Here is a 22,255-nt window from a genome sequence, read left to right on the forward strand (position 1 = left end):
TTGCTCGGTGTCGGCACGCACTGTGGGAACGAAGTCAAATTGCGTTTTTATTCCTCTGCAGGTGACATGCAGCTCATACAGCAAACCTTGTTTGACGCCGTGGTGACAGCTCCCATGGAAGCTTACTGGACTGCCCTCATGCTCAACCCATCTGGGTGAATAATCACCTACGAGCGCAGCCTTCAATGTTCATTGGATTAAAAGCGAAACGAGTGCCAATTTGCCTTTATGTCTCACAGTATGGATGACGGCATCGAAACGGCTTTCCTGGGCACGCGCTCCGGCCTGATGAGATTCCAGCGTTACACTGGCATCGAAAAGCGAGTTGGCATGTGAGAAATAATACAACACGTGCAAGATGACCCCCTTGCGGACAGTAAGAGCGGCTCCATTTCTCTTTGTCACGCCACTTCCAGGTCGTTCCTGACATCCACGGACAAGGAGAACATGTTCACCCTGGACCACTTCCCACTGTGGTTCCGCAGGGCGGCCGAGTACCCTGCCGGAAAGTTCCTCTACTACATGCCCCGACAGGAGACCAGAGGTAGATTTCCATCATTCACGTTCTGAATGCACTTGTCACCGTTCTAAAATGCACTTCTGAGCACATCGTACTAACCCTTAACCCCCATTGATGTAGGAGAGTCTCGAACCCGGCTGTCGTCACATGCCAATTTGTTGTGTTCAGACGTGTTTAGGGACTATGAGGCGGACTATAGCGCCACCTTGAGCGCAGAGGAGGCGATGCAGCAAGCGGAGCAGGGAGGGGGAGTACATGGGGAGGAGGAGGAGGAGGGTAGAGGAAAACTGTTACTTGGCATGCTGCCGCTTGGGTGTCCTCAACCATTTACCAGCATCCTTTTTCTGTTTCTTCATCCCAAATTCTCGTTTCTTCTCCATTGGGCACATACCGAACTCCTCTCTTCTATTAGTCATTCTGAAATGGTTGACACATATAAAAAAAATGACGTTTCGTCTCAGACACATGTAAGCATCCTTGAAATTCAACAACCCACCTGTCGTGCATGTGTGCATGTGCAGTTTGCAATGCATCGATCCTGCACTCACCAACCACAATATTAGGGACACCCAATACACACGAGACACTTTAAGAGCTTCGTGGGTGCCGTTTATTAGATTTTTTTTTTTTTTTTTGTGTTAGATCTCATGATTGACAATTTCGCTCTCTCATCGTGTGCCACTCCTCTTCTAGCCGGGAGGATCGTGATCGCGACCACTGCCGCCACTGTGACTGTGGGCAAGAAGACCGCCATCGCTGGAGGTAGGGCGGCGTCACCTCTTTTGAATGATGAAGTGCCTCGGCAACCTCCAGGTTGATAACGCACGGTTTGATTTATTAGAGGCTGGATGAATTATTCATGAAATGAACGCGTAATCGACCTCAGTTCCTTTAAAAAAAAAAAAAAGTCATCAGTAAAGTGACAGTTACTTTTTAAAGCACGTCATCAGTAACTAAGCTACTTTTTCAAGGGAATTGTGGCAACATCGCCAGGCGGTTAAAAGTCCGCCCCAGTCACGTTTCCGTTCTTAGTTGCAATACCACCTCTAACCACTAGAGAGCGGTGTTTGTCTAGATACAAACATCTAGTTCTGACTCGTGAGTACAATTTTGAGTTTGTTGTCATGTTCTTGCGGCCATGAAATCTCCCCGATCATCCATTCCCATATTTGCCCTACCTCTATTCATGTATCTATCTGAACTATCTGTCACCGCGCCACCGGGAAAAGAGCGGTGACAGATGACAATGAAGGTTAGCCAAAAAAAGGGCGTCCCAGGATGGGAGAAAAAGCAAGGTGAAAAACGCTCCGTGCGATGAGAAAAGATGTGTCAGGAAGATAAATGGACACCAGATAAGCGCGAGAGGAGATGAGAAGGACAGAGTTGATGAGAAGGGGGGAGGCGGGGGGTGTTCGAAGGGATTGAGGCGTGAAGAACAAGATAAGGATTAGTACGCACACAGAGCCACTGATTCATCCTCTGCTTTGCCCCTGTGGTGTGTTCACTCCATCTTATTTGATTAGATTCTTTGACCCTCTGCTGGAAATCGTGTGCGTGCGCGTGCGTGCGCGCGTGCTCCAACAGACCGTAAATAGACACAGTGCTGCTCTCGTCACGCCTTGTAATAGAGTGTGATATGTTTTTATTTCCATCAATGCATACTGTCATCGTCATAACGCACATCACACCGCCAAATGCTGGCCAGTCTTGAGGCTGGCCAGTCTTGAGGTCCCCCCCCTGATCCCCAACCCCTCCAGTTGTGACGTTACAGTATATGTATCAAACTATATTTTATTATTCTGTACACACGCGGGTTATAAGAACAGGATTCAGCTAGCTAAGATCGTTAGCTACCAACAGCACGAGACCCGCGGGTTGGGGGGGGGGACGTGTAAAGTTTCGACGTTGACAGAAAAGAGTTTAGCCTCACGTTGATGTGGTTTTGGTGAGAACCCCCCCACCCCCCAACCCCACAAGGACTTTTGCACTATTCCACACGTAGGCCAAACTCTCGTCTTTCATGGAAACTTGACTCGACACGATTAAATGAACACGACTAATGAGCAAAACATTACAGCGATACTCCAAACGAAACCGAACAAGCGTTCTAAACACAACGAACATTGTGAATTTGTAATATTTTCGTGCACCCTGGAACCCAATCACATGATAAGATGTCCACTGTAGTAACCGCTGTAGTAACCGCTGTTGTTCAAATGTGTCTGCATCATAACACGCCAATTTACACTTGGGGCAATATGCAATAAAATCAGATTTTACTCAGTCAGAATGCAAATCAAATTCTCTTTCGGCCGTAAGGCGAATTTGTCGGTGGATGCGAGGAAAGAAAAGGAGGTGGAAATCTTTCAGGAGGACTTTCCATTTATAGCAAGTGGACGGAAAGATAAATGGAGAGATAAAGAGTTGGGAGAGGGTGGCAAAAAATAGCAGCATCTTTTTTTTTTTTTGATTTTTGTTTAATCCCTTGTTGGCTCTAATCCCTCCGGGAAAGATCGTTTTAGAAAGACGGGGAGGAAAAAGGGGAACCTTGGCGGGTAACCGATTCGGGCGATAAAGTGCTGGGAAGTTCTGAAATCTGGTCCCGGTGTTTTTTGTTCTGAGACGACGTCGCGCAAGCGTCGGCGAACGAGATGACTCCAAAGTCTTTCTCTGGGACAGGGGGTCAGGTTTTCCGGGTCTTGAAATTCGACCTCTCGAGCTCCGTAGCGCATCTTGTACTGTATGTGAGCATTGGTCCGATCAAGACCGCACTTGAAAGACTCCCTGAAGATTCCACCGGCGAACTCTTGGATGAGTGCTGCGGATGAGATGAAAGCTTGTTCTCTCTGGTGCGAAGTTCAGCATCGGTAGGTGGTTAGTAGGCGAGATGAAGGGCTAGAAAAATAAATGTAGGGAGGAAGGCTTTGAAAGAAGTAAAAGGAGACGGATTGGTGACGTTTGGAGAGTCCAAGGTGGCGTTCGTTGCTGATCCTTTTCAAACCCGTTCTCCTCTTTTGAGCCCTTTTTTTGCCAAACAAACCCCCTTCATGTCGGCGGCCCCTCTACGCCACCGAGGAGATCTGTTTCTCCTCCCGATCGTCCGCGTCCGCCTCGCTGTCTCCCATGAGCGGCTGCCTCTTCTTCAGCTCTCGCTGGTACTTGGCCATCAGCGAGGCGTAGATGCAGCCGTACGCGGCCGCCGCCACCATCATGATGCAGACGATCCCGCACACCACGCCGGCGATCACCACCGTGCCGATGGCCCGTCGCACGCTCACGGGCCGGTAGCGCGCGCGCACGCAATCCGCCGGGGCCTCTCCGCCGCCGGCCCCGCCCCCTCCCGTGTGCGAAGAGGAGTCATCGGCGCCGGAAATCGACGGCGCCCCGCTGGGGTTGGGGGCGCCCCTGCCGCAGGGAGGACCTCCTCGGGATCCGTCGCCTCCGCCTCCGCCTCCCCCTCCGCCGTTCTCGTCTTCCAGCTGGAGGCAATAGTTGAACATTTCCACGGGAACGCCGCGGATGTCTCGCCCCCGCAGATCTTTGGGTAGCGTGCACTCCACCGCATCCACCTTTCCGCCTGAAGGAGAGAAAGCGACGGGGGGGGGGACAAGAGGAGGGGTCGTTCAGGAAGCGCCTCGTGCCTGTGAGGCCCGTTAATTGAGACTAAGAGGACGAGACAGCAAGCGAGGGCGAAAGGGGGCTTGGTAGAGCGACACCGGAATGAGTCACACCGTTTGCCTGCGCCCTCGACGCGAACTTGGAGATAGACTCGAGTGAGCTCTTCCCCTAGATGATTCACGAGAAGAGAAAACTCCGGGTGACTAATTTTCCACGGCAAGATGACAATTTTAGGTGACAGACAAACATGATTCCATCTCATCCAGGAGGCCACTGACTCGACGAGGCTCTGTGACCAAACATTCTCCCAAGAGCAGTTTCTGTCTCCAAACACCCCAGCGGGGGGTTGCGTCGGATTCGACGAGAACAGATTGCGGAGTTATTCGCGAGCAGTTGGCGCTCAATCTCGGCCGTGAGACGGGCCGGACGGGAGCAGCGAGGATAATGGAGCGGAGAGGAGGTGTCGCTTCATTAGCGGCGCAAGCCGAGGCCTTGAGGCACTGAGGTGAATGCAGATTTTCACGCATGAGGAGAGAGCACAGCTGCGCTGATTACAACGCGCGGACATGAACGAAACGCGATCCACGGGAGGCGGCGACGCCGCCATGGCGACCTTCGCCGAGGGGCTCGAACGCCGCCCTCTCCAAGCCGTGAAGCCGATTACCGGCCAGGGACAGCCACCTAAACGAGGACATTTTTTTTAGAACCAATCAACAGGAAGTAACCGCTGTGCCTTTGTCGCGGATGTTTTGTTTACCTGAGACCCTGTAGCTCATCCAAGAGCCCCAAAGGAACCGACGCCAGGCCGTTGAGTGAAAGATCGAGACTCTGGAGACCCCCCAAACCCTGTAACAACAACAACAACAACAGGACCAGCAGATTTACTCCGGCAGTCCAGTCTCGGATCAGCGATTGTTGCTTCCGCGGATGGCAAATGTCAACTGTCGATTGATGATGGATTTGTCCTTCCCAAGGAAAGTCGCACTCCGCTCTCGATTCATTCAGTTTGAATCAAATCGAAATGCAGGAGCGAATCGTCAACTCCAAAACTTAATGGGGCTATTTTGTTGGGGTGTACTGACCTGAAAGAGATCTCTGTCCATTCCTGTCAGAGAGTTGTTGCGCAGGCTCAGTTTGCTCAGATTGCTCATGTCGCGGAATAATCCGGCCGGCAAATTGTCCAGGTAGTTGTTTGAGAGGTCCAGCTCCTGAAAGACGCCAATGTGATGCAACGACATCAGACGTGCCCCCGAGTTTGACCTCGCCTCAATATTTCAGGATCAGCGTATTGTGCTACGCTCACACACGCGACGTAAATTCATATCGGAAGAAAAGCGTACGACAATCGCGCTGACCTCCAGAGAGGAGTGGTTAACAAAGTCCGACACGCCCAGCGTGGCCAGTTTGTTGTTGGCCAGAAGGAGGGAGCGACTCCCCGCCGGCAGGAGGTGCAGGGTGGGCGGTGAGGAAAGGCCGCGGCCCCCGCAGTCCACCAGCAGGCCGTCCGAGGAGCAGAGACAGGGCGGGGGGCAGGGACAAGCCGGCTGGAGCAGCGCCACCAGCAGGCAGAGGAAAACTGCAGGGGAGAAGTGGACAAACGAAGACCAGTTAGAATGGAAAATTGAGGATGGAAAAACGATCGTCCCCAAAATGTCAAAACCGCGATTTGGCGAATTCATTTTCCTCACTGGAAAATGTGATTCTAATTACCCGATGCTTTTTCCATCTGCCACCTTTGTCTGCTTTCTTCGTCTTTTCGCTCAGCATTTCCCTCAGCACACCGGAGAGACGCCGACTATCGTCAAAAATGATCGATAAGAGCCCGGGGATAACCGTTCTTCCTCAAGGCAGCTTTTTTTGGCTAACCTGATCATGAACTGTAACCGTGTGAACGAAATCCTCCCAAAAAAGGGACTCGGCTTCACAAATGGAACGACAGGGTAGAATATTCGAGGATTTTGCGAAAATCCTTCAGTGGGAATCTTAGAAGGATGCCTGCCGTGCAAGTGGCTTTGATTTTGCCTTTGCAGGTTAAGAAGCCGTTGCGGGAGATTTAAGCTGACAGTTGAGCTCAGAGGTATCGGAGCGACGCTTACGCAACGGGGAGGCGGATCTTTCTGTTTGGGATGGAACCTTTCCTCACAACGTAACGTCAAATCGCGCGCAAATCGTCTCTCCGCGAAGGGGATTTTAATTTTTTTTCTTCACCGTCCATCCATGCGAGCATTCGTTCCTCCCTCCCTCGCCTCTTCTCCTCATGTCGCTCCCTCCCACTCTCCCTCCCTAACTTTCAACATTTATGAGAGGTTTGAGCTGCTCTCGTGGAGGAGGAGGAAGAGGAGGTGGCGGCGGTTTGGGTTTATTTTAGCTGCTACAATTCTTCTGCTTTTGCTTCGAGAGGGCCTTTCCTTCGCCCTCTGATTGAAGGTCCAAAGGTAGCTAAGGGGTCCCGATTGGTCGCTCGCCAACAACTTTCAACGTTCTGCTTCCTAATTGCGTTGTCAACACGGGAACGTTTGTCCGCATCGCCTTGACAACGCAGCTGTCTGACATGTAATATCCCACGGGGCCCCTCTGGGTGACACCGGACCCGGACGATGTCACCCGGTTGCACGTTACCCGCAGGCGGAGCTGTTTTCCGATGGCGAGCGGCGCACACTCGCCGCTATCTGATTACGAGCTCCACCAGCTGTCCCCCGCTCTGACCTGAAGTCCTTCATTTAACTTGCGGGCTGTCCATTGTCATCAATGCCCCACGTGTTGTCGAGCGCGGTTTTCAATTGGACTCCTTCAACCACTTTGGCGCATCGTTTTCTCTAGATATTTTCCCTGTGTAATTTGTCAAAGGCCTATACAAGTCTGATCCCATCTGCAAACCGAAGCATCATTTCTTCAGCATATGGACAACAGCCAGCCAGTGTATTTGTCTGACTACTCTATTTCTTTTTATTTGATCCCCCCCCCCCCCCACAACACTGGGGGCTTAGCTTGAAAGGTATAAAACATGAAGCGGCCCGGGCATGCATATAAAATACCATTAAGGCCCCCAGCTGCTCCACCGCATTATTTCAACTCTGACAAGGTAACACCGCGTCACCATAGCAACCGAGGTGCCGTTGACTGATGCTTAAAAACAAGCGAGACAGGTGCCGTGAGACAAGTTTGCGGCTCGCGTCGAAAGCCCCACCGTTTAACCCCCGTACTCCCTTGCCAGACCTCTGGAATAATCGCTTACACACACACACAACACGAACACACCCGAACAAGGTGTAGAGGTTTAGGCTGCACTTGCTGACACTGGGATGAGAGGAGACTGGATTAGCATTGCTCTGAAATCCAGCGCAAATCCCGCTTTTTATTAATTATTCCTCCTCTTCGTGACTTCCAAAGAGGTGTCACATTGCGCTATATGCCTCCCGACACTTTAGTTTGGGTTCATGGTCTCGTTTAGCACTCAATGACCTTTTCCTTGGGTACGCCATGTCATAAAATTGGCCTTTTCTGACAGTAATCAACATCAAAGCTCTCTCAGCTAGCTTCAGGCTCTAGCTAGCTTCAGGCTCTAGCTAGCTTGGCACTTCTTCGGCTAGCCTTAGACGTTAGCTAGCTTGTTAGCTGGATGGTAGGTGGATTGGAGGTCCCTGAGCTAGCTTCAGATGCTAGCTTGGTTATTGATGTGGGACCTGGACGTTTATCCTTTTCGACATGAACTTGAACATCTTTCTCGTTCTCCTATTGTCATCTTTTTCTGAACTTTTGACTCACAAAAAAAAAAAAAAGAAAAAAAAGCATTATCGTAATTATCTGCATCTGCCAAATTCTCTCATCACCAATCAGGAAATAGCATTAAAAAAAAGAAAAACGACATCCTTGACGACGCTAGCATTCATCCCCAGAGTAATTGAACATATTGGCACACTCGAGCCCTTTGATGAGATGACAGATTTGGAGCTTTTCTCTCTCATTCAGTGACTCTGCCTGCGTGCATGCCAATCCCGCGGCAAGTCAAAGAAGACGAGCACAAATCCACACGCGCCAATAAAAGTATATTGAATTGAGCGAGAGCGACTTATGGCAAGGCAATAATATCAGCGTTAATTACAGCGCCTAATTGCTCCTAAATTGCTGTGGGAACCGGCAACCGTAAAATGTTGCTACAAATGTTTGTTTTGGGGGACGGGTACTAAAATGAGAAACAACCTTTCGGCCATTTTCTCCCTGCTGTTTGCCATCTAGAAACTCGTACACACTGTGGAGTAATGTGACATTTCATGAAAGGATTGTGCTCACGGCCACAGTAAATTCAATGGCCTCATCCTTTGTGTGGCTGCGTCTGTGTGTGTGTGCGTGTGTGTGTGTGCGTGTGTGTGTGTGCGTGTGTGTGTGTGCGTGTGTGTGTGTGTGTGTGTGTGTGTGTGTGTGTGTGTGTGTGCGCGCGCGCGCCGAGCATGCTAACATTAACAGCTGTCAAAACAGTCTGTTCCGCGTGTATCGTTTTGTGGATAATAGATGGGATCAATCAGAGCGTTGAGTTCCTTCCACTCACCGGGTCCGGATGGGGGCAGCTCGACGCCCCCTGGGGAGTGGCCGTGGGGCGGCATGACGCGCGACTTCCTCAGCGGCGGCGGCGGGAGGCGGCAAGCTGCCATGCCCGCAGCCTCCACAAGGGCGGCGACTGCAGAAAGCGCAAACACCCAAAGAAAGACAAACAATGAATTGCCATCCTCGAACCCGAACTGACAACAGCTAGCTCGACATTCATTCGCTGACGCCCACGTCACTCACCAGACCAGACCCTGCCTTTTAAAGCCATACGCGCAAAATCTAATTTGATCGTTTTGGATGCAACTTTAGTATCACCGGGGTTCATTTCCCACCATGTCTGCCTCAGTATGTGGATAATAATGGATGGAATAAATAGAAGAATATGAACCGAAACGGCGATTTGGAGGTGGCAACAGAAGCGCATGAGTGAGTGACATTTACAAAAACCGTATCGAGTTATAGGCGAGCGATAGAAAATAACCACTTGCAACTTGAGTGGCGCACAGCGTTGGGCCTGCAATTTGAGCGCCATTCTGAAGGCGTGATGCGACGAGGCGCTCTCTTTTCGCTCGAGTGTCATCCGAAGCCAATTAGCCGCGTGTGAAATAACGGCACTCATCAGATTAGGCTGTAGTGCAATAATTAGACGTGCTTTTTTTCTACCCCCCCACTCTTTCTCTCTCTCGCTCGCTCGGTGACACGAACTGAGGTCTGCGTGAGGATGCGTGTCGGGTGATTACGGGAATTTGCATTTTAAGTAGCTCAGCCAAATGATCAGATGTGCGCCGATTTAACCGGAGAGGCGGATCCAGAAGTGTTTGACAGACGAGGCAGGGGAATCAAATGACGCCTCATTCCCGACACCGGCCTTGTTTTATGTCTTCTCCTCTTTCCTTGCTACTTCTCTGCACATGCTTTTCATGCCACTTCCTGTCCGCACTTGGAATTTATAGCTTCAGGTTGGATGGTGGGATTATGTCGGAGTTGTAAACATGAGTCCGCGAGCGCATCCTTGCCCTTATTTGCCTAATTGATTACGTTTCCGAAGGTATTTGCAACGGGCCGACATGGCGTGACGAATGGTTTTTAATTGCCCTGCGCGGTTTCCGGCCCATTTGCCAGCAAATTGTGTTCCACCTGGTCACCCGGGCATCGGCAGGTGCGACTTGGACTCGCAATCACACTTGAAAGATGAATCGCCGTCACGCTTGTCGATGCCTCGGCTTCAAAATGGCCTCAAGGTTTTCTGACCACGGAGCTGGAGGAGCTGCCAGTCACTCATCCTCCCCGCTTTGCTCAGCTGCTTGGGAACTACCAGGAGAATGCTAGGCGCTAAGCTAACTTGCTAACAAGTCGCTCAATTATCCTCGCCTGTATGGAGGCAAATATGCGAAAGTATTTTTGAGAGATGAAGAAGAGGAGAGAAAATAGAGAAGCTATGCTCACCGCTAAGCTAACGTCGCAAACGTAGACAAACGAAATACCCAAAGTAGCGCTGAGGTGCTACAGTCCGCTTAGAACGAATGTTGCTAAAGTTAGCTTGACAAAGGAACTAAGTTGCTTTGCTGATTACTTGATTTTAAAAACACTTAAATTAGATTACGAGTTACTTTATGCGTTACTTTCAACAGGCACCGACAACCCTGCTGAAGAAAAAATCAAAGACAATTGGTTTTGCTAATGAAAGAGCATTTTTAACTGTAATGTTTCAGGATAATTTTTTGCTTTGTTTTGTTTTTGCAGAACATAAATGTTATCTTGTTTATTATTAAAACAAATGATTGTTTTTTTTTTTTACTTCACTTAACACAAATACATTTAGATTTGTAATATAAAATGAAGGCAGTCTTTTTTTTTTCATATTTTGCTGACACAAACTCAACATTGGGAGTATAGTCCTACCTCAAAAAGGCGAGCGTTATCATTTTTACACTTCTGTTTATATCACAAAATATACCCCGATGGAATAAAGTAAGCACCGTAATATAAATTCCAGTCCACCTTGCTCAGCCCTAGGCACAACTTAGTTTTTTTTTTCTTTTTCCTCCCCTGTGCAACAATGCAGCTCGCTCCAACAACAACAAGGAGAGCCGTGCAGCCAAGCGTCACAAAATAAATTTTTAATGCTTTTTTTTTTTTTTTTCCAACCCCAAAGATGACACACAAACATGCATCCATACTTGGATGCACAGATGTCCAAAAGACATGACGATAAGCTTGACACATGCAGACCCCGCACATGTTGACAAGTACGACAAGCCAAAATATGCACACGTGTCCAAACACACATGTAAGACCAAACGTACACACCCCGTGCATAGCGTTGGGATCACATCTCATGGTGACAAAAAGTGAAGGTCAAACTAAAACCCAAGCCTGATCGATAGAGGTCATGATTTTCAAGTCCAGATGCATTTGAATAACTTGGCTGAATGTTGTTTTGTTTTTTTTCCTCAGTGTTGATTGACATTTCACACATATTTGTCACCTCTGACCGGGTGCCAGTCAAGTCGTAAACTATATTGCCTGCGCACACGAGCTTCTCGCATGACAATTGGACACGGGAGCTGTTCGGTTCGAGGCGTGAGGATTGAATCAGGCCGTTGGTATGAAGGCATCGCTAGGCAGCGCAATCAAAAATCAATTTAAAAAAAAGTCATCATGTCGAACTTCGGCGGGATTAGATTTTTGTCCGCCTCATATTACAAAAAAAAATGGCTTTGAGTGTGCAGCCACGATCATAAACATTTTGACAGCGGCAGTCATAACTGAGCATGATGAGATTATTTGTATGCGGTTATAATAATCCCTAAACTTGTTTCAAGCGTGACATATTACATTGAAAAAAAATGTTTTTTAAATCCCCCGCTTTGCAAACTTTATTGTAATTTTCTTGAAACAACGGCGTTTATCGGCGCATCCTTTCAGCTCAAAATAAATTCTTTATGAATATGCAAAGACTCACCTTTTTTTGCCTAAATATTTCAGCGTGCAGCGGCTTCACTGCTGCCTCTTCTCACACATCCGAATCATCCCCATTTTTGCTTTTTTTTTTTAATGATTTTTCAAAGAATCCAAAATGGAAGAGGCGATCATCAACATGCATCCATACGTTGAAAATCCCGGGTGAGGACAAAAACAAGAATAATCCTTCTTTACGTATCGAGACAATCCCCCCCGCTTGTCTCAAAAGCGCTCGGATGAAAGGGGGGGAGGAAGCCTATATAGTGGAGGAAAAGAGAGGATGGAGATGTGTAATCCTCGTCTTCACATCCAGTCCTTGTTTGAATGACACGTCCGGTGGCGTCCTCCCTGCTGGCTCGTGAGCATCTGAGGTGTGTGTGTGTGTGTGTGTGTGTGTGTGTGCGTGTGTGTGTGTGTGTGTGTGTGTGTGTGCGTGTGTGTGTGTGTGTGTGTGTGTGTGTGTGAGAGGGTGAGATAGAGAGAGAGAGAGAGAGTGTGTGTGTCACAGACGGAACGCGAAAGGTGCTGGCGTCACGCTCGCCCTCCCGTGTGCCGCTGTTTGTGATTCCTGCACTCAATGCACATCCCCGTGTGTGTGTGTGTGTGTGTGTGTGTGTGTGTGTGTGTGTGTGTGTGTGCGTGTGTGTGTGTATGTGTGTGTGTGTGCGCTTCACTTGAGAGCTGTTTTTCTCCCTCCGCCTCCCTTCGCTTCGTCTCCGTATGCCTGTGCAGTCGTGCGTGTGTCAGGAGTGTGTGTGTGTGCGTGTGTGTGCGTGTTGTCAAATATAGCAAGTGTACACGCCGCCTCTGTCTGCCCCTCAGCTCTCCCACGGTGACACAAGAGAGAGGATGAGGGAGTCGGAATGCTCGGACGTGGAGGGAAGAGGGTGCAGACGTCAAGTGAGAGCGGAGCGGGGAGACACAAAGAGGCGGGGCCGATGGCGGGGTTGAGGGTAGGGGTGGGGGTGGGTTTCATCAGCTGATTCAAGTGAAGATGAGAATCTCCCTCTCGGCCACATGGGCTTTTCTCCTCCTTCCGTTATTTATTTTTTTCCACCCCGCTCACGTCTCCCATTATTTCCCTTCTATTGCCTGTGGCAGCTGTCGTCATACTGGCTTCGACTGCTTATATGTGTGTTTGTGGGTGTGTGGGTGCCATGCACGTCTGAGCCACCTTTTGTTTTGGTATTTTCCTCTTTTGTGTAACAACAATATTTTGGTGTACGGGAATATACAGTGGGCAGGTATGCAGGACCACAACCGAACGCGGTCATGTTTTTTGTCGTGATTTTGGAGGTGCGTCGTTTAATTCCTGTCACTCATGATTCATAATCGTTATGAATGTAAACACAGAAACTACCTATTGAAAGATTACTTTCAACATTTCACCCACATCGCCTATTTTGGACCAAAAATATGCAAAATATGAGGCGTTTCAGTAGTAATAGTAGTAGTAGTAGTAGTATTTAGTCGTGTGTGTGCATCTCACCCTGCATGTGTTTGTGTACATTATGTAATCGCTTCTACTTCTAAATTTAAATAACTTCAGTCATCTCTCCTCTCTTTTGTGACACGCTTTTTAGTCGATTTAACGTGACAAACACTTTGATCAATCCCATGCTGCTTGAAATGGTCGAATTTCCAGAGGGCCGCCATGTTTAAAACAAAAAAAAGGCCAAGACTTTTCTCCGCCCATTCCCCTGAAAAATAAAGAAATAAATAGCATTTGATTGGTGCAGGTATACTTAATTCTCCGATTCACAATGCGGCGTTTCCAGCGTCATTTGTCGCAAGTCATGGCTGTAAAGTGGGATGTTCGTATCACGCGGCATATATTCACTTTGGCCGCTTCCTTCCTCGTTCGCACCCCTCGCATTCATTGTGCTCTAATGAGCATGAGAATCATTTGGCACACCCGGCGAAGGTAAAGAAGCTGCAGCTTGTTTGTTTTGTCTCCCGTCGGACGAGTTGGTCGGAGAACGCGTGTCGCCGCAGCCGGCGCGACCTTGAGTGGTTCGTTACCGGCTGGCAGCTCCAAGGCGAGCGCTATTAAAGCGCCGCCGTAACACGCGACCTTCCCGGAACGAGCGGCGTGAAAATCTTTAAAGGGCTGGAGTCATGGCGCGCCGCCTTCAAGCGGGGAAAAGTCAATCATTTCATATCGCTTGACTCTCTGTGTGACGGCACACTTGTAATGCCCATTAAGCCTGTGGAGCTCGGGTATAGTTCCAGCGCCATATTTTTATACATTTTTGTGGAGGAGGCGTGGGGGGATTTTTATTTTTATTTTTGTAACATTTTGCAATCCAAGGAAACAATCTGGAAGCCACCGTATTTTAGCAGGGGTCATATAAGGAGGCGATTTCGCACTCATACATTAAATTATGCAATTTTAGCCTGGTTTCTATTTCCGAACCATCCGCCCCTGCGGCTTCCAACGCCTCGTGAAAAACACCACATTGGTCAGCGCGGCCAGCGTGCGCATAAACAAACGGAACATGCCGTGTGGGTGTTGGCACGGTGTCACCGGTCATGCGCGTATTCCCGGAAAACCTCCGTCTATTTTCGCCGCTCGCTAAATAGGACGCCGTCTTCCAAAGGTGCTTGCGAGCGATTGGCTGGCTTGAAGGATGAAGATGTGTTGTGTTTGCATTGTGTGGCCTCAGCTTGGCTACTTTGCAGGCGCGCCGACCCCCCCCCCCCCCCCCCCCCCCCCCCACCGCCTCACCTCCGCCTAGCATCCATCCTTTCAAAATTGGATTCGATTTTTTTTCCACCTTCCTATTATCCACTCGGCATCTGGGCCAAGGTCTATTGAGAGCGCTTTACTTTGTCACGCCGCTGTGACTGCAGCAACCAATCACCACAGGTGTCACGGGCGCCGACCGCGCTTCGAGCACGCCCGCTATTTATAAACCGCTGTCTTATTGACCTCTTGTAATCGAAGCGGTCAATGCCAAAGTCTTTATTCCGTAAAGCATGTCCATTGCAGTTTGCCTGAGTGCTCCGATTGGGAAAATGCAGACAAGCTAGCAGCTAGTTGCTATGTGCTAGCTTGTCTGCATTTGCTGCTAGCTTGTCTGCATTTTCTCTTCCGTTCAAACGATTAGCGATGCCAATATCGTCCTTACTGTCATGTTCCGATACTCGGACACCGATACCACTTATATCGTATACCTTTCCGGGCAGCGCAGTAGTGATACTTTAAGACAAACACGGGTGACACTTTGCCCGCGTCCTTGGACTTTTGCTCGTATAGCGCACCATTATTTACACATTTCCTGAGGGACCAAGCTCAGAACACAAGGTGGAAAAAAAAGCTAAAGATAAATTCCATAAATATCGACATCCGGCGAGCTTGCCTAGCCGCCTCCGGGCGTCTCGACCGCGACTCCGTTGGGAAAGGTTTTTAACGCCGGATGATAACACGAGGTGAGCTTGATTAATTTGGCCTTCTGGGGTGTGGGGGGGAGTGGTCCACATTTCTTGGCTGCCTTTATTTGCCTGGCGACGACGAGGCACACGAAGCGGTTGCCGGGGAAGATTTGCAAAATGGAAGTTGTTTTGGAAAGACTTTGAAATTGTGTCTCAAGTTCTCCCCCGCAGTCACCCGAATGCACAGAGCTATCGGACCGGCCAAGATGAATGGTCGCAGCGCTTGATATTAACAGCAGGTTTGGCTGCGGCGCAGCCTTCGGTTTCCGCCACCATCCATCTTGACACACACATAGATTGGATCTGCTCTTCACAGGTGTTTTTCAATCTGTGATTTGGCCTCACACCGATGAGACACTTTTACGGGCCTCGGGTCAATACGGATGTCTCGGGTTTGAAATCAATAGATTCTTAATTCACGGCTTGGAACGTTTTTTTTTTTCCCCTCAGTCCCTGTTTCAATTGCGCCTGACTTTTCGGCATTTTTCATCGCTTGGCGTAGCGTGTCGGACTTTACTCAATACGTGTGTGTGTGTGTGATGATCATTAGACGATGACCACACTTTTTTTTTGGGCGGGGGGGACATATTGTGACCCTGATGATGGATTAAAAAGAATGCTGGTTTAAGATTCTCCCTCAGCCACGCGAGCTGTCACTGCCGGATAAATTAAGCGGCGGAGTTCATGGGATTATGAAGTCTTTCAAAAGCACAAAATCCCCTCTTTTCCCTCCGCCGCCGCCGCTCGGAGACTTTCATTAATTCGGGCCGCAGTCGATTGGCAAAAGCTGCGTGTTCATCGCGCGGGCAGATTTTGCTTGATGAGGAATCCCTTCTGCGTGTGGTGGTGATCATGCAACAGGAGAATTCAAGTGCCATCATTTGAAATTACCGTCAGCATTGCCGCAAAATATTCAGCATCGAAACGTCAGGGAAAGCCTACCAGAACACCTGAACCTCATTCAGGGTCAATTCAAGACACTTTAAATGTTGCCAGGTGTGCCCTCCACTCATTTACTATCCAACAAGTTTGAAATGTTGTTGATGAATTCTGAACATGGGCACATCGCCAGTTTAAGTGGGTGTGCACACTTATGCAACTCCATTCCTTCCGTCTTTTTTTTTTTTTTTTTTTTTGGGGGCTTTCTCACACCAAAGTGTGTCCTCGGGAACATTAAGAAGCGAGATTATCCGATCGCTCTTCGTGGCTATGAAATATAAATGAAGCGCAAGCGTGTTCGCGCGCCGTCCCCACCTTCCACTCGCTTCCCTTTGACGCGCGCGCGGGCAAACGCCGCCGGCTCCATTATGAAGCGCCACGCTCGGCTTGAAATGAAAAGGCCTTTCCAGCTCGTAACGTTATTAAAAATCCATTTATCCGCTTTCGTGCTTTGCTTGTTCTTCACTTCCTGTCCGCCGCCTCGTCCCCGCCCACCCGCCTCCGTTATATCAATTAATCTTCTCTTTTGATTACACTCTGCCGCAGACCTCTCTGTCTGTGCGTTTCATTTTAATTATTATTATTTTTTTTTTTGACCCGGCAATTTTGTGGGTGTCAGAATTTTCTTTTTTCATGTGTATGAAATAGAAATACAAACGTGTCTTTCCCGTTCACGTACTACAAAGCAGAATTGGGGACAGAGAAGAACTGTTCTTACTTTTCCCCTCCATCCTTCCATCTCCTTCACCTCGCATCTCGTCGCGGTAATGAGCAATTAACTCCATCATTCCTTATTTATTCCACACCCCCCCCCTTCGCTAGTTCATTTCCTGTTGAAAGCACGCCACCCCTTGATTGGCAAGCCTGCGCTGATTACAAATCACGCCGGGAGCGCGCCGCGCTGCCGCGCGTCCTTGACACGGCGCTCTCTTGAAAGGAATGCTTCTATGTATTGAGGCACGCGTGGAAGAAATTGGAAGCGTGGATCGGCTGAAATTGCTCAATTGATTGATGAAGTGTTTTTTGTTTGGGTTTTTTTTTACATTTGGTGGCATAAAATACTCTCTCACGGGTATCTGTGCTGCAACTGTGTTTCTGTAAAAATGCTCTGATACCACAACACCGATACAACATGACTTGAACACACATTTTGTGAAAGTGTGGCAAATTACGCTCTGCGAAATGTCGTACTCTTATCTGATCGGAAAGAAAAAGCGCCACTGGCGCAACCCTAATATATAAATATACATTGAATATACTGAATAATAATATATTTGTAATCATTTGTAAACTACTAGCAATACCCCGAATGGCTTCCATAGTGATGAGTAAAACACACTTGAACTGGTGAATTTTTTTTTGTTTTTTTTTTGGTCATCGTATGAGAATAGCCGAGGCTTCCCCCAGAGTACTTGCGCAAAGCATGCTGGGAGGAAGAGGGGGGGAGAAAAGTGCTGAGTCTTTGATGCTAATATGAAGTGTCATCCTCCCGCGCACTGCTCTGTGTGTGCGCGCGTGTGTGTGGGTGTATTCAGGATGTGTGCATGCGCTCCTCAGAGAACTTATGCAATTAGTTTTTTAATTTTTTTTTTTTTTTTATCCATCGGCATGCCGACTGAGATTATGACGGATCCAAAAAGCGCAACTAAAGCGGTGAAGCCGCCGCCTCTCATTCACGCGTGTACCAAAACAAAACAAAAAGACACACACACACACACCGGCATCTGAGAAAGCGTTGCGGGTCACAGCATCGAAGAATAGCGGCACGGCGATGCATCACAAAACATGCCGCTTGTTTGGTTCAGATCCTTTTTTGGACTTTTTGTTGTTCTTTTTATGCCTGCTATTCAACCCACGGCCACTAGAGGGCATGCATGCACGGTCACTCTGGATTGCGTGGATTTTAGCTGACACTAAATCGCATCAAGCGACACAGAAGAGTGACGATCTTCTCTATCTGTCTTGCAGCTATTGGTGTCCAGATGACTCTGGAGGTGATGGAATCCAGATTTTGGGCCATCGCATCACAGGTTCGTATTTAAGAAAAAAAAAAAAATCTCTCTCAACCTATCTCTCGAGGGGGAAATTAAATATATCTCCCAAGCACTAAATTAGAACTTGTTTCACCACCGGACCGACAATCAAAGAGTGTTTCGGCTAGCTGCGAAAGACTGATACAAGGTGTCCTTCCACACCTCCGAGGCAGCGTTTTTTTATTCGCGGCAGGTGTTGGAATGCTCGGCCACCTCCACTCCCCCGCGGCGGTAAAGATAGCGATGAAAAGAAGCATCGAGGCCTCCGATGATGGATCGCCAAAGCGCCAGCCAAGTGTGCGTGTGTGACACTCCCAGTTCCTTGTGGGTGGGGGGTGGGCTATTGTAAGGAGTGTCGAGTCCCGCGTGGACGGGCGACATATGCACGGCCATCTGTGCGAAAAAGTGTCCAGACTCATCAGCATGTGTGTGTTTCTCATATGCTTCCTGTCTGCAGTCAACTTTTAAGTTTTTCAGCACCCTCGGGGGGAGTTTGAAAGAATGAAAATGCAGCAGGAAGTACGAGGGAGGCGATAGCCCTCAAACGGACACTTCATTAGGTACACCGGAGAGATCCGGCGGCATCCGGTCCGCGGATTTATGTACCTTTAGCAATGTGTGAATGCAATCTTTTTCATTGAATCGTCCTGGTATTTGATTGGCGGCGGGTGTACCTAATGGTGTGGCCAGTTTTGGGGCAAAACGATGCTCATCATGACGAATCGAGTGATGTGAACTTCTCTTTTCTGTTTGTGTTCTTTGCAGCCAAACGACACCGATGTAAGTGAATCTATCGCTCCGCTCGTCCTCCTCACACGCTCCACTTCACCGGATTACGCGCACACGTCAGCTGTGGCAAATGAATTCAAATGACATCACAGGAGGCCCGGAGTGAAGCCGCGTGGCGCCCGAAATCAAACACCTCCGCTCGCCTGCCCTTTTGGCGCCTCACTTTGACTGCGAGGACGCATTTTCGTCACTTTCTCTGTTGTCCGTTTGCCCCGCAGTGCTCGGACGCCGAGGGAATTTGTCCTCTTCGCTGTGACAGCTTCGTGAGTGCGCCCCGCCGCCCGCCCACTTACCTTCCCGCCGCCCGTCTCGGAAAGCTCTCAAGCTCCCGCTCGGCACGTCACTTTCTCTGGTCTCTTGTCTCCCGTCGCAGGATATGGAGTGCTACGTGATGGACAATAACGGCTTCGTCCTCATTTCCAAACAGCGCGCTGACGTCAGTTCACGCACGGTCGAGCAATATCCCCGCTGACGTACGAGTGTTGTCAAACCGCAATCCCCCCCGGCCTTTTTGTGTCTCTGCCGACAGGCCGGGAGGTTCTTCGGCGAGGTCGACGGCTCCGTCATGGCGACGCTGATCCGAATGGGCATGTTCAAAAGGTAACTTCCCGCGCGTCGCAGGGAGATCGATTTTGGGGGATGATGCAAGCGAAATGTAAATAGTCAAAGCATACAAAATTCCAAGATGCTTCCAAATCGATTTCAATGGTCACTTTATCTTTTCTCAGGGTGTCTCTGTTTGACTACCAGGCGATGTGTAAGATGAACGCGCACTCCACCAGCAGCTCCCGGCCACTTCTCAGCGTATGTCAAAACGATTCGTCCATCCAGACGTGGATCCCAACGTTATCGACGAGATGAATTCCATTTGTCGTCTTTTTTTTTTTTGTTTTGTTTTGTTTTTCCTTCCAGTCATTCTACGCCTTGGCGTCCGCCCTCAAGTGGTTCCTTTCCAACTTCCTGGTGTAAGTGTTGCTAATAGCAACGAGCAATGCAGGGGCTTGAAGTTGAGTCCTTTCCACCACCTGACAGAACTTTTGGGCCAGGGCCCGGTTTTGGGGAAAACTGCCAGAGAGGCTATAATGATGGAGTGGCTCATTGACCCCCCCCACCCCCCTCCCTTCTGTCCACTCTCTTCTTTTCTCCACTTCACAAGGTTTCTCCTTGAGTTTAATGTTTGTGGATTCTGGCACACGGAGCACTTTGCAGATGGTGAGTTAACACAGGGGGGTTGGAAAAAAAAATCTGTTCTGTGAACTCTATCATTGCTTCCTATGGAGTACACAAAAAGCGCAAAGCTGTTTGGTTTTTGTTTTTTTTTACCATGTGAGCGATGACATTGTGACCGACCGAGGCTGTCAATCAAAACGCCGCTGACCTTTTTTTTACTCCCCCGCCCCTCAGCCTCCGTGCACAAGAAAAAAGGAGACATCCTGCAGCCGTGCGACACCGAGTACCCCAGCTTCGCCTACGAGCCGTCGGTCAAAGAGACCAACAGCATCATCAAGTGCGGACGCTGCCAGAAGTCAGTGCTCACTCTAATCCCGCACCGCAGCTCTCTCCGAACCCACGTCCAGGCATACTACCAACAACAAAAAATGTCCCTCTGAAATCCATTTTCTATGCTTCTGCCTGGATTTATATAACCGCATGGATGGAAATAAGTGGGCAGAAACAGGATTAGACGAGGGCGCGTGAGATTATACAAAGCACATGGTGAGTGGAAAGTATGGGGGGGAGAAAAAGGTAAATAGAGCAGGGGGGAGGAGTGCCAGAGTCCCAAACAAGTCAGTGAAGGGGAAGAGTTGAAGAGGGAAGCGTATGGAGCGTGCTGAGCGCCCTCTTGAGTACAGCTGTGGCATGACAATAACAGTCGTGTTCACATTTGATTGCTCTTGCGTGTGCCCCAGGATGTTTGTGGTGCAGCAGATCCCGCAGAGCAACCTGCTGATGTTGGTGGTCCAGGCCGACTGCGACTGCTCCAGACAATACTCGCCCATCACCATGGAGCCCAAAGAAGTCAAATATATCCTCTCGTGACTCATTTTCCAGTCAGCCGCAAAACTTTTACACCAAGCACTGTAATACCGTGCACTGTTTGAACACGAATGCTCTGCCGAAATCGAGCAAAATTGCGCGCAGTTGTGTTAAAATGCCAGTCATATATTCTTTATCCTCTGTATAAAAAAAAGTAATATTAATGCAGTCCACTGAGTCACTTTAGTTGTGAAACTCCTCTTTGTTTGTGTCTGCATGTTACTCCCCCTGGTGGCCAAATCGGACACAACAGGAGCACCAGTATTTTTTTTTCCAAACATTGAGTGCTACGTTCCTTATATATTTGAGAAAAAAAAAAGAAAACAAATTCAAAGATTTCGTTGTTTGTTATCCTTGACCCCTCACTAACATAACTCCTCAGTGAAGTGCGAGCGGATGCGTTCCCAGAAGATCCGCAGACGCCCCGAATCGTGCCACGCTTACCATCCCCAGGTAAAAAAAAAAAAAATTCAATAAAGACATTTTGTGTGTTTTTTTTAAGATCAGAATGAGACGCTTTGCCTTTCAGGAGAATGCAAACGACTGTGGCGGCGCATCCGCCGCATCTCTCTCTGCCTTCCTCTTCCTCGTTTGTCCTTCCATCGCCTCATTTCTCTCCTGATGGTGACCCCGATGGTGCCACAAGTGGATTTATTTTTATACAAAGCACAACTAAATCTTGTCTTTTTTTTTTTTTTTTTTTTGGTTCGCGAGAACCCGAAGAACTGTTCCCTCCCTCGGTCAACTGCTGCAAATTGGCAGGTGTTGCTATGGCTACCGCTCCATTACTTCTGTTCTCTACCTTGCTTCTACAAATGAAAGGGGGACTAAAGAGAAGCAGGTGGCTGCCATGAGTCACGCGGATGAATTATGAATCTCACCAGCGGATGTAATGGAGCCCGTAGGGCAGTAATGAGTTTCTGATTTACCTTTGTGCGCAAATGCATATGGTATCGCATCATATGGCATAGGAAGAGCTTGGATATATGAAATAAATGGAGAGACACTGATGTCTAACTTATTATTATATCAGCTTGACCTGGTTCATACTTTAAATTAATACCCTAAGAGGAGGCTGCACCCTCTGTAAATACAATGGGATTGATTTAAATCAGCATAATTATGGCCAATGTCATTTCATTTAAAATAATCCAAAACAACATAGTTTTATTTATTGTTGACTCTTGTACATGAGTAGTGTAAATCTAACATTTTAGGGTATTTTGCACACGGCTGGTGTTTACATACCTGTGAACCTCGGGTAATAGACCTGCTAGATTTGTTCATAATGTGTGTATTCGCACTTGTCAGACAGAAAACATAATTTTTTTTTGTTTGTTTACATTATTCCTGAGTGTGTCCACTCGAGTGAAGC

At 48.6% G+C, this 22,255-nt stretch overlaps 1 protein-coding gene across 2 annotated transcripts in view; it reads left to right on the forward strand.

Moving 5' to 3' along the window:
• The window catches only part of cacna2d4a (calcium channel, voltage-dependent, alpha 2/delta subunit 4a), a 29,500-nt gene extending 7,610 nt beyond the window's left edge, over positions 1 to 21,890 (forward strand). For both annotated transcript variants that reach the window (XM_019876988.1, XM_019876987.1), the window contains 16 exons: positions 62 to 155; positions 240 to 332; positions 417 to 544; positions 1,214 to 1,282; positions 17,990 to 18,051; positions 18,820 to 18,834; positions 19,062 to 19,106; positions 19,217 to 19,279; positions 19,373 to 19,443; positions 19,572 to 19,647; positions 19,756 to 19,808; positions 20,000 to 20,055; positions 20,248 to 20,368; positions 20,754 to 20,869; positions 21,251 to 21,333; positions 21,410 to 21,890. In XM_019876988.1, the coding sequence (XP_019732547.1) occupies positions 62 to 155; positions 240 to 332; positions 417 to 544; positions 1,214 to 1,282; positions 17,990 to 18,051; positions 18,820 to 18,834; positions 19,062 to 19,106; positions 19,217 to 19,279; positions 19,373 to 19,443; positions 19,572 to 19,647; positions 19,756 to 19,808; positions 20,000 to 20,055; positions 20,248 to 20,368; positions 20,754 to 20,869; positions 21,251 to 21,333; positions 21,410 to 21,502 (1,238 nt within the window). In that variant the 3' untranslated portion in view covers positions 21,503 to 21,890. The remainder of the gene's footprint in view (positions 1 to 61; positions 156 to 239; positions 333 to 416; positions 545 to 1,213; positions 1,283 to 17,989; positions 18,052 to 18,819; positions 18,835 to 19,061; positions 19,107 to 19,216; positions 19,280 to 19,372; positions 19,444 to 19,571; positions 19,648 to 19,755; positions 19,809 to 19,999; positions 20,056 to 20,247; positions 20,369 to 20,753; positions 20,870 to 21,250; positions 21,334 to 21,409) is intronic.
• Positions 21,891 to 22,255: the final 365 nt, after the last annotated feature.

The sequence above is a fragment of the Hippocampus comes genome, unplaced genomic scaffold (assembly GCF_001891065.2).
Source record: "Hippocampus comes isolate QL1 unplaced genomic scaffold, H_comes_QL1_v1.1 scaffold127, whole genome shotgun sequence".
NCBI lineage: Eukaryota > Metazoa > Chordata > Actinopteri > Syngnathiformes > Syngnathidae > Hippocampus > Hippocampus comes.